This window comes from Formica exsecta, unplaced genomic scaffold (assembly GCF_003651465.1).
Source record: "Formica exsecta isolate Colony F162 unplaced genomic scaffold, ASM365146v1 scaffold83, whole genome shotgun sequence".
In the NCBI taxonomy this organism is placed as follows: domain Eukaryota; kingdom Metazoa; phylum Arthropoda; class Insecta; order Hymenoptera; family Formicidae; genus Formica; species Formica exsecta.
Window position 1 is genome coordinate 31,751 of NW_021853600.1, and position 12,129 is coordinate 43,879.

Below are 12,129 nucleotides of genomic sequence, written 5' to 3' on the forward strand. Positions count from 1 at the left end.
ATATATATATATATATATATATATATATATATATATATATATATATATATACATATAGGCAATATTATAACACAAATTAACATACAATGAAATAGGAAGTTCTAACTTTTTTCTACTTGATTATGTTTACAAATAATTAGTGCAGAAGATCGTATCTCATTGTAAGAATTATTCTTTATAAAGATTTATAGCATCTGTATCTATAGTATTCGAAGTAAACATGTCCATTATCTAATATCAAGAGGAATGCACAAAGTCTCCCCAACTTTATTACTCATTAAGATGCATCGTTAGAGCAAGCCGATTATTATACATGGACGGAAAAGCAATGAAGGATTTGTTCAAATCTAATTCTCGCATATTTATCAAATCTTGGATTTTATTGTACAAATTTTAAGACTTTTACGTATTCTATATATTGCCATAATAATTAAAAATTGCACTGAATAAAGTTGCGATTAATATAAGATTTCCACGCAACATATAGTTAACAGTATTTAAAAAAGCTAGTCCTTAAATTTTATGTTTACACTTTAAACAGAAAAAAAGTTCAACAAGTTTTTGTGTATAACTATATAATTATATTTTCAAATATATAGAGTAAAATAATATAGTATAGTATTCTAATTTAGTATTATTTACAGCCATTCTTTTTCACGCTCTTAATGTTAGTACGCGTCATACACGTACAGAAAGAAATTTTTTCTGCAGCTTGTCCGTGCACTTACAAATGCATTTCTGGATCGCGATCAAGTGAATTGCGACTCCAAGGAGAATCTCGACAATGGGTATCCATTTCGGATGTTCAACAAAAGAGTAGCATCTTACATTTCACTTTCATTTTGTCACGCATATTATTCACGTTGTGGCACCGGTAACATTATAAACCGCATAATCACAGTTTTTTTTACGCAATATAAATAATAAATATAGGGGAAAGTTGGGTAAAACCGGGTAGACGGGTCAAACCGGGTACCCGTTTTTTCGGAATAAGCGCTGCTATCTCTATGGCTAACTTGTGTTATTAGTTGTAGATTGGCGCCATCATTATTTTAAAACAAACCATGCCCCTGTGCACACGATATTTCTTTTTTAATAGAAGCTCAAAGTTTTTAGCCCCAAAAAGATCGATATCGAGACAAGAATCGAATCGTCGTGCACTTTTTCTATAAGTATAGAGCATCTGTTTTGGTAAGTGCAGCATTGCATTCTATACATATTAGAGAGTATATCATATTAGTTTTGATCGGCACTTTGTACACCGGAATATACAACCGCCGTATTTGTTACTTTCCTTATGTTGGGGCAAAACCGGGTACTTACACATCTCATGTAATGAAAAGAGGGAGAACTGTTATCCTGACTTTGTCTCCCTACAAAAAGCAGTTGGAAATGAAAACTAACACTCAGAAAAAGAAATCGCTAAAAAGAAAAGCTTTTTGAGATAAAGTTAAAAAGTTAAGAAGTTAAATAAGGAAGTCCTACAGCAATGTCGAACAAGAGGATATCTTTATTTGTGATTTTTGTCAATAAAATACATCTTTATATTGTATTTTGATTAAAATAAATTTAGATTTCATAATTACACGGTGTTTTGCATATTTTCAAATGAGTATCCGGTTTTACCCTACCGGTAGGACAAAACCGAATACTTTGACTTTTCCACAAAATCTTGTTATTCTTGGTAACCAAAATTTTTTTTTTCAGCAACTAGCCTTATTTTCTCATAGTTTAAGGTTCACCAAAGACTACTAACGGTCGACAACATTTTTTTTACTCTTAGATTTTTTGTAGGAAGCCAAATCCAAAAAAGTATCCGGTTTTACCCTACTTTCCCTTATACATAGATGTATCTAGAAACATTAATATATCAAAATCTATCAACATCTAAATTTTAAAAATGCTATGTATGTGTATTTAAGTGTGCTTGCTCTATGTATATTATTTTTATAATACAAAATAAATATATCAAAATAATATTTAATTCGTTTCTCTATGAAAAAATTTAGAAATCTATTTTCAGCTTTGATATAAAGACATTATATATAAAGACATCTTTATATCTTGATAGTTCAAATTGTTTGTCATGACAAAACTGTAACATTTACGTGGGTAGAGAAGATCGTATGAACGCTTGAGAATCTCGGGGGCTCGGCGTCACAGGGTGAATTAGCTGGCGCTTGGCCGCTTTGCGTGTCACGGCATTAATTACGTTTTTGCTGACATCACTTGGTTAGCTCTCGGTAATTGCTGAAAATAGTCCGGATGAATCGTCACACGGTGGTGGCGATTCCACATCACGCGGACGACACCGACTGCGAGACAATGTTGAATGCCATTGGATACCAGAAATAGACGCGGCAGCTTAGATTCGGTTAAATTTGTGCGAATGAATGCATCTTTACGTGTTATATATACATTCTTAAAAGATCTACGACAATCATGAGCTTTTTAAAATCTTACTAATGATATCGAGAAGACAATGACGTAACTGTTGTGCGATTCTAATAAAACGTAATCTTTTTTTCGCGGAATGGCATTGAATTATTGGAATATTAAAAAATATTGACATAAAAAAATATAGATGTATTTTTCAAACATTATAATTATCTTGTGTAATTAATCTTTAGACATCATACAATCGATAAACTAAAGCTTTCCACTGTTATTTACATTGATATTGAAAGACAAGTAACTTGGCATGTACAAATGGTTCTATTGTACGTGATTGTATATCACTATAGATCTGTTTATATAATGGTTACTTAAATCAAGATCAAGTGTTAGTTCTCGCTCAAGATCTTTATATCTAACAATAAGTTGATTATATTTTCTTGTCTTACATACGCATCTCTGTATTTAAATAATTTATGTTATATGATGCATTTCGTTCTTTTTGCTAATTCTTTATTTTAAAACTAAACTTGCGATTTTGTTAAAATAATCATAATTTATATTATTCCGCACAAAATTCAAAGATTCTACAAGTATATATAATTTGGCAATTGCTCAATACATGAATCACTATGTCGAGGATATCTATTAGCACTTTCATTGCACAAACACGCATTGCGCTTTTCGTTAGCATCGCTTCGAAGCATACATTGTGAAAGACCGCATCAACTTGATTCCATAAACGAACAGCGGAAAAATATTTCTTTAACAACGCCCACTTGTTCTTACTCATGTTGGATAATTGAGCGATGTGATAGATCTACGGATGAATAATAAGATTTTACGCAACAGGTAGGAGAAACTCAATGGAATTTCTTCTCGCGAAAGAAAGGAAGTTACTCTCTCACTCACTAATAAATTATTACTAAAAAATGAAGTATTTAGAGTTGTGTGTGTAAAATGGAAATTTTTAAATAATAATTTTGTATGAAAATTCTCTGTATATAAATTTATATATTTTATAGAATTAAAATGAGAAGAAAATTTCTCTACAAAATATTATTATTATCGTGTTATTATTTTTCTGAGGATGTAAAATATATTTCTTTTGTGTGCGTAATCGAGATAAACAACGATCTTAATCTGGCATTGCCGAATGTAAGGAGACGTTTGATAGGAAAGATTCGTAAACATATTTTTGAATTATAGCCAATATTTCAACATTGTCCATCTAGTAATAGTGCGTATCGTATGATTGAAGACCGCGCTTGTGCACGGAAAATTAATTTCTCTTCTTATTCTGTAGATTCTTCGGACATTGTAGACTGCAAATTGAAGTTGATTCTCGGTCTAATATGGACCCTGATCCTGCATTATTCGATCTCTATGCCCATGTGGGATGGCGACGAGGGCGAAGACAAAGGCGCTACCCCGAAGCAAAGACTGATGCACTGGATTCAATCGAAAGTCCCGGATTTGCCGATCACGAATTTCACCTCCGACTGGAACGACGGTCGCGCAGTGGGTGCTCTCGTTGATGCGGTCGCACCTGGTCTCTGTCCGGATTGGCAAGATTGGAATCCCAAGGATGCGATCCAAAATGCGTCCGAGGCGATGGGTCTCGCCGACGATTGGCTCAATATTCCTCAGGTTCACTACAATACTAATTCCTTTAAATTCCATTCGAAATAAAAAAATTTGTCAATTTGTGTCTAATTATTTTCAAATTAATTACAATTCTGTTATAACTTATATTAAAATGTTCTTTTTTTTTTTAATTTGTAGGATAAAAAAATTTAAGAAATATTATAATAGAATATTTATAAGTTAATTCTCTTTGGATATGGAACGCTTTATGAATTAGATTTGTAAATAATTTTTATTGCAGCTCATTAAACCCGAAGAGATGGTAAATCCAAATATCGATGAGATGTCGATGATGACATACCTATCGCAATATCCAAACGCGAAATTGAAGACAGGTGCACCTCTGCGTCCTCGCACAAATCCAAACAGGTAAGAATAATATAATAGTTTATAATAATACTCTATACTTTACTGTATGCAAATCACTTGTACATTTTTAAAGCGTTAATATGAAATCGTATTTTCTATTCTTTGTCGAGAATTTCCTCCAAGACAGCTGGAAAGTAACATTGATAGCACTTGATTAATTCAATATAATTTTTTTCGGTTATCAATTTAGAATATTTATAAAATAATGACAATTGAGTATAGTACTCTATAAATATTACTAAGTATAATTACTTTACACGATTTTCGTTTCTTAAGATTGTATTGTAAAAAATTTCAAAATGTTACAATTGATCTTGATCATAGTTTTCTTCATTTCTTTCCGCGTGTCAACGTATGATAAAAGTATGAGAACTAAAGTATTCGTATAGATTGCTGATATGATGATTATGATTAATTAACCAATTTATTTCTCATTTCTCGGTCGCAGCATCCCACCGCCGCGGTAAGTCGCGCAATGATCATGTATTTTGACGTATAACGGTTTTTACGCAATTAATGTTCGCCGCCTTGACCGTAGCGTTTTAGATCTATCTCTTAACCCACAACATATCTCTAATTGCTACTTTGTATATATATTGTATATACATATATACATATACATATATACTTTTGTATACATAATAAGTACATAAAAGCCTGATAGAAAAAATGAAGATAGTGCGCGGCTGGCGAATTTACAATTTGCAAATTTGTTGAATAGAAAACAAGCGAGAGTTTGATTAATTAGCGCTCAACATCATTCCACGGATTTTTCTAGAGTTTCATAAATAAATATATTATACCATCACATATACATAAACGCGCGCGCGCGCACACACGCACACACATACGCATTATTTAGCCTTTCTCTCTCCGTATTGATACATATACCTACATGAAAGTTTTACGGGAAGCCTCGAATTAAACTAACCGAATAGTGAGTGGCCGCAAGTTTTGCAGAACGTTACGCACTTGCAATATTATTTAGAAAAGAACGACGCAAATCGAGCAAATCATCGTAGCACAAAGCAACGCTTGTAACGTTGAATGGCAAATGAGTTTACTTAACGTATTGATATAACAACGTTGCGGCCGCTGGCTGATCACAGCTTGACAGTCGCCTTTCCTCACGATGCTTTCTTATACAGAGTACGCGCTTATGGCCCCGGTATAGAGCCAACCGGTCCGATCGTCGGTGCGCCGGCCAACTTTACCGTGGAAACCTTCTCCGCCGGCAAGGGTAACGTAGATGTCACCGTCGACGATTCTAAAGGCAACAAATTACCGGTAAGGATAATTATTTTTGCATCTGTTAATAACGATAAGGACATATGTGTGAAGACCATAGACATAGTATATCTAGACCGAGTGTTGAGGAGTGAGGGCCAAATAGAGTGAGTGCACGTAGAAAAGGACATACTCTGTTCCGTGCCCCTTGCGTTCTCTCTCACTCGCATGTAGCATAGCGAAAGAGTACGCTATGCTACGTGCGAGCGAGAGAGAACGCAAGGAGCACGAAACAGAGTATGTCCTTTTCTACGTGCACTCACTCTATTTGGCCCTCACTCCTCAACACTCGGTCTAGATATACTATGGCTGTCTTCCGAAATGCGCTGAAAGTACTGACAGTACTGTTTTCGCGTTCCGAAAATGTTTTCAGCATGCTGCAAGAGAATAATAATTACTACCTTTTTAAAGAAAATAGGTCCTAGAGAATTGCTGACTTCCGGCTGATTTTGCACATACTCCCGAGGTAGTGCGAGTTCAGTAATGCATATGGCGGTTAGCGGTTTCGTAAAACATGAACGAAATATTGTAAATAAAGGCAAACGCTCGGTCTAGATATACTATGTCTATGGTGAAGACTTTCTATCAAACATACATAATATTAAATATTCGAGTGCATACTCTGTTAAAGGATGATAATAATAATAAATTTGTTAGTAATTAAATATATTTATTTCAATAATATCTTAAAAACTTTGTTTAATTATCAAGATATTTTAACAACATTACTGAGAAAAGATAATTTTCAATGTATATATATTAAAATTAGAAGTATAGATTTTTTCCAAATTTTTCTGCGAAACAAAAACGAAGCAACCTGTATCTAATATTAAGTAGATACGTGCTAACGGCGCTTATTGTCGAGCGCAAGACCGGAAGTCGAGAGATGTTTATCGCAATCAGGGATAATTACGCCGCAGAACGTGGACACGATGTGATGCAATGGCTATTTGTGTACCGCGTTGATGATTACGTATTATATTTCAACAATTTTTATGACGTATTATATTTCAATATATATATATATATATATATATATATATATATATATATATATATATATATATATATATATATATATATATATATATATATATATATATATATATATATATATATATATATATATATATATATATATATATATATATATATATATATATATATATATATATATATATATATATATATATATATATATATATATATATATATATATATATATATATATATATATATATATATATATATAAGCATTCGTTATACAGTGCAAGTTGAACGAACGCCATCGTGTCTCTTCGTATGATGTGTGTCACACACGTATCTTGATGATCACAATTGTATTTTTAAGGTTGATATCAGGTTCAACAAGGACAGGAACCTGACATACTCCGTGTCATACACTCCGAAGACGGAAGGTCCGCACAAAGTGAAAGTGCTCTTCGCCGGTAGAGAAATCCCGAAGAGTCCGTACATCGTCAATGTCGAAGGACACGCCGGTGATTCGAGCAAAGTTACGGCAAGCGGGCCGGGTCTGCAACCGGAAGGAGTCGTAGTGAACAGACCTACCTTCTTCGATATCTTTACGAAGGACGCTGGTCGCGGTGTGCCGGAAGTCATCATCTTGGATCCTCAAGTAAAAAAAAGACCTTGACATTATTCATTGCATTGTGTGTTATTGAAAATAATAGACACACAAGAAATTATTTTGTTATTAAATATTATTTTATTAAAGTATTGTTATGTTTGACCTCATCGCAGGGTAGCAAAACCGCAGTACCGGTGAAACTGCGCCAGACCTCGCCAGACGTCTGGAGATGTGAATACGTGTCTCCAGTGACAGGTCTGCATTCCGTCAATATTTTCTTCGCCGGCAAACCCATACCCGGAAGCCCCATCGGTGTCAACATCGCACCGGTTTCCGACGCAAAAAAGTGCAGAGCATATGGACGAGGGTTGCTGTCCACAGGCGTTCGCGTTCAGGACGTCGCCGACTTTGTCGTCCTCACTAAAGACGCTGGTGAGGGCATACCGGACATCCGCGTAATCGGCCCGGGAGGTGTCAATCGACCAGTACAGTAAGTTCAGCATTATCTGATTAAGCACTTTATCTAAGTATTTTATTTCTCAGTTTATCGCACTGCTTATCTCTCTTTTCTATAATTACTTTGCTTACTATTTTTCTGTAATTTTTCAAATGTCAATGATAGTCAATTCAATCAAAAAATAAAGTAATCATTTTAAAAAATTATAAAAAAATTTGTTTATTTAAATTTAAAAAAGAAGATAAAAGAAAAAAAATATACGGCATTTCTAATAATATTGTGCTTTAAGTTTAACTATTAATAACGGCATAAATTGTTCTCTAGAATGTCCAAGGTCGACGCTACGACTTACGCATGCCACTACACGCCGATTAAGGAAGGCCGTCACGTGGTGATGATCACATATGGTGGCAAAGAAATTCCCAAGTCGCCCTTCGAGGTCAATGTTGGTCCTTACAAGGAATCCAACATCAAAGCTTTCGGACCAGGCTTGCATACCGGCATCGTTGGCCATCCGGCGAAATTTACGGTGGACACAAACGGTGAGACCGGTGCTCTTGGCTTCTCTATTGAGGGCCCGTCCAAAGCGAAGATCGAGTGCAATGATAATGGCGATGGAACCGCTGACGTTTCTTATTTACCTACCGCACCGGGACAATATGCGGTCCACATCCTCTGCGATAACGAGGACATCCCTAAGTCGCCTTACATCGCGGCTATCTCGCCGAAGACGGACTTCGATCCGGAAAAGGTAAATCTGAGTCTCCATTGTATCATCTTTACCGTAGTTTTTCACCGTATTGGCAGTTTTTTTTAAACATTTGTTTGTACAATTTGTATATTTGTTTATATTTTGAAGTATCTTATACAGCAATGCGATAAAAAAGATTATATATTCTGTATTTGATAAATTCAATATCGATCGAATTGATAATAAACCGTTTTAATTAATATCTGTGGTAAAATAAACATACGAATTGAGTATATTGTTTTGCAGGTTGAAGTTCATGGACCAGGAATTCAACCGGAAGGTGTTGCCAAAGATAAACCGACGCATTTTACGGTGGACGCGAGAAAAGCCGGCCATGCGGCTTTGGAAGTCGCCATCCAGGATGCTCTCGGAAAGGAAGTTCCTCTCAAATTAGACGACAAGAGAGATGGAACTGTTCAAGCACATTATACGCCTACATCCAGTTCTCAACATGTTGTGATGGTAAGAATATTGATTTCTAAAAAGTTGAGTGTTTTCACTACTTGTTATGTGTATGATTAGAATACATACCGATTTTAGTATAATTTTGATGTACATAATATGACATCCCAGAAAATGTTTAACGACTATTTTAATGAGATGTTATATCGTATTTTATTAATTAATTGTACGTTTGTAAAATAAACGATATCTTTAAGCCAAGAATATAAAAATAATCAAAAGTGGGGAATTTTTTAGCATAATAAAATCGACTATCGATTATAATAATTGAAATATTAATCTAATTTGATAATTTTCTAAAAAATATCTTTCAGATAAATTATGGCGGAGTGGCCACGAAAAAATCTCCATACAGAGTTAAAATAGCTTCGCCTTTGAATCCCGCTATGGTTTCCGCCTTCGGTCCTGGTCTTGAGAAAGGCGTAAAATCGAATATTCCTACACATTTTAATGTCGATTGTCGAGAGGCTGGACCAGGCAAATTGGACGTTAAACTGCTGTCCCCCGAAGATCGGGAGCTTCCGATTTCTCTTACGGATAACGAGGATGGCACGTACACCGTAGATTACATGCCACCTCAACCAGGAAATTATACTGTAAATCTCAACTACGGCGGTCTGAACGTACCCCAGTGTCCCATTAAAGTCAACGTTCAGCCTCATGTGGACGTGTCTAAGGTCAAGGTGGACGGTTTGGAACCAAGTGAGTACAATCGTCATTTTTTTTTTAAGTGTTGCCTAATATATCTAATGTATCGATTTGACGAATACAAAACACACTATCTATTTCTATTTGAGATTAATTAATAATTTGATAAATATTTTACTAATTGCAAAACATAATCAAACTACGATAATATGTGGAGTATTCTACGAGAACTAAATCGAATATTCTTTAAATATGTCATTTGAGATAATAGTAAACAATTACTTTAATGAGATATTATATCTGATGTCGTATATTGCTCAATTAGCAATCTTTTATTACATGTATGTTATAATAGTTTGTTAATAGGTAAAAGATAATTTATTTTAAATTTTATTAAAACATTATCATATCTAAAATATACTAAATTTATATAAACTTAATAATATTTAGATAAAAATTTAAATTTAGGTTAAAATTAAATTTAATAATTTAATAAATAAACTTAATAATAATTAATTTTTTTTTAAATACAAACTATTTTGACAATTCATTAGAATTAGCGATCATGAAGAAGAATTTATGAATGTGTTTATACTTGAAGCAAAATCTTGCGCTTGAATAGAATGATATACTCGGCAATGCATTAACTCGAAAATAAATCACGTTAAAGTTGCACTTCTGGTAATCGTTAAAAAAATAATTTCCGTCTCATGGAACACAGCCGACATTCTTTTCGGGGATCTTTAGGGTTATTACCAAGATATTTATCCTAGATTTTCGAAATACGCGCTGCCAAGGTCTCGCGAATAGATGTTTCGCTGGAGCGCAAACCGATGGTTTATTTATAACCGCGCTCGCGAATTCCTCACATTGACACGCACACAGTTTGCGTTTCGTCTAAAAATATTGCGTTTCGATGCTCTATTGCGCGCATAGCGTCTTTCATATAAACTTTACCTGGAATCTCCCGGAGAAACGTAACAGTTTCATTTTCTATAAGATATAAAACTCGAAACGAATAATAATGTGTTTGAAAGATCAACATGTGTTTTTTTTTCAGAAATACTAAATAATTATTTCTGCACGCGCTAAATAATATATTTGTTTTTTAATTAAATGCATTTTTATCTGAAATATGTTTTATAATCGCGCGAGATCATTATACTTGGAATCTGCTCTGCTTAATTTACACGCACATTGCGGGCTTGTATATGTAGCAAACGGCTTTCTTTCACGATTCAATGCAAAATTAACTGTTATTGTGTAAAATCGCACGACGTACGTCTCGTCGTACTTGCTGGTGACAGTTTTGTCTATTTTATCTTGGTATAATTCATTAGAATACGAAATCAGAGAAAAATTAATGAATGTAAGTGTTTGCCATGAATTGCAGGGTTTAATTAATTGCTCGCGAACTTTTTAATAACTTTATCACGGTCATTCATTTTTATTCGTGTCAATTTCTAAATAAATATAAAACCTCTCTTCGACGACTATCGTGATTTAACCGGCAAATCGACGCGACGTTCGCTCGTCGCATGCGGGCCGTCGTCCCGTCGCGTAAGCACAAAGCGAAAGACGCTCATCGTGGCTCACCACGAGAAAACCCGCAAACATCCTCGCAGCGGCCCCGGTGAACAGCCTGCAGCAGTTCCGCGTGATAACGCAGGAAGCGGGCAGGGCAGCGGACTTCCAGGTGGCGATCACGGCTCCGTCCGGCAACCGTGTCAAGGCGCACGTGGTGCCGACCCATGAAGGCTACCTGGTAAACTTCACGCCCACCGAGCTCGGCGAGTATCTACTGGGCATTAGCTTCGGCGGCGAGCCGATCTCGAAGCAGCCCTATCGACTTACCTGCGTCCACGGTTCCGACCCGGCCAAGGTGCGGGCCTCCGGCCCCGGTCTCTCCCACGGCGTAGTGAACAAACCAGCCGAGTTTGTAATCGATACGCGCGGTGCTGGCCAAGGTGGTCTCGGCGTGACTGTTGAGGGACCCTGCGAGGCGGCTATAAATTGCAGGGACAACGGCGATGGCACTTGCTCTGTCGCCTATCTGCCCACCGAAGCCGGCGATTATGGCATCAACATCACTTTCAACGAACAGCACGTACCGGGCTCGCCCTTCCAGGCCATTGTCGTGCCGGACGCGGACCTCTCCAAGATCAAAGTCACCGGGAACGGCATCCAGCCACACGGTACCGTTAAGGACGTCAGCACGGAGATCGTTTTGCGATTTTGGAAGTTGAAAGAATGCCATTGACTTGCTGATCTCTGATTCGCGCGACAAATTTCTTAACGTGTTTCAGAATTTTGTAGGGATGATTCGAATGATTGCATGTGAAGTGAATGAATTTTCTAAATCGATCTGTTTGACAAGTTGCATGCGTATTGCGATATCTGAGAAGAACTTGTTGCTCTGTGTAGAATAAAAAATTTTGTCGATTTAAATTTAAGAGATTGAAAAATCCTGGAGACTATTCTGAGATGCGTTGCGAAATCTAACACACACACACACACACACACACA

General features: G+C 35.8%; 1 protein-coding gene across 4 annotated transcripts in view; it reads left to right on the forward strand.

Moving 5' to 3' along the window:
* LOC115244697 (filamin-A) overlaps positions 1–12,129 on the forward strand; it is a 58,677-nt gene that overhangs the window by 12,004 nt on the left and 34,544 nt on the right. For 2 of the 4 annotated variants that reach the window (XM_029822576.1, XM_029822575.1), the window contains exons 4-12: positions 3,701–4,044; positions 4,283–4,410; positions 4,859–4,873; positions 5,559–5,697; positions 7,049–7,333; positions 7,459–7,775; positions 8,067–8,493; positions 8,740–8,955; positions 9,270–9,657. In XM_029822576.1, coding sequence (XP_029678436.1) covers positions 3,701–4,044; positions 4,283–4,410; positions 4,859–4,873; positions 5,559–5,697; positions 7,049–7,333; positions 7,459–7,775; positions 8,067–8,493; positions 8,740–8,955; positions 9,270–9,657 — 2,259 coding nt within the window. Of the gene's footprint in view, positions 1–3,700; positions 4,045–4,282; positions 4,411–4,858; positions 4,874–5,558; positions 5,698–7,048; positions 7,334–7,458; positions 7,776–8,066; positions 8,494–8,739; positions 8,956–9,269; positions 9,658–11,228; positions 11,799–12,129 lie in introns of all 4 variants that reach the window. The other 2 variants (XM_029822581.1, XM_029822577.1) reach the window with 2 other exon arrangements.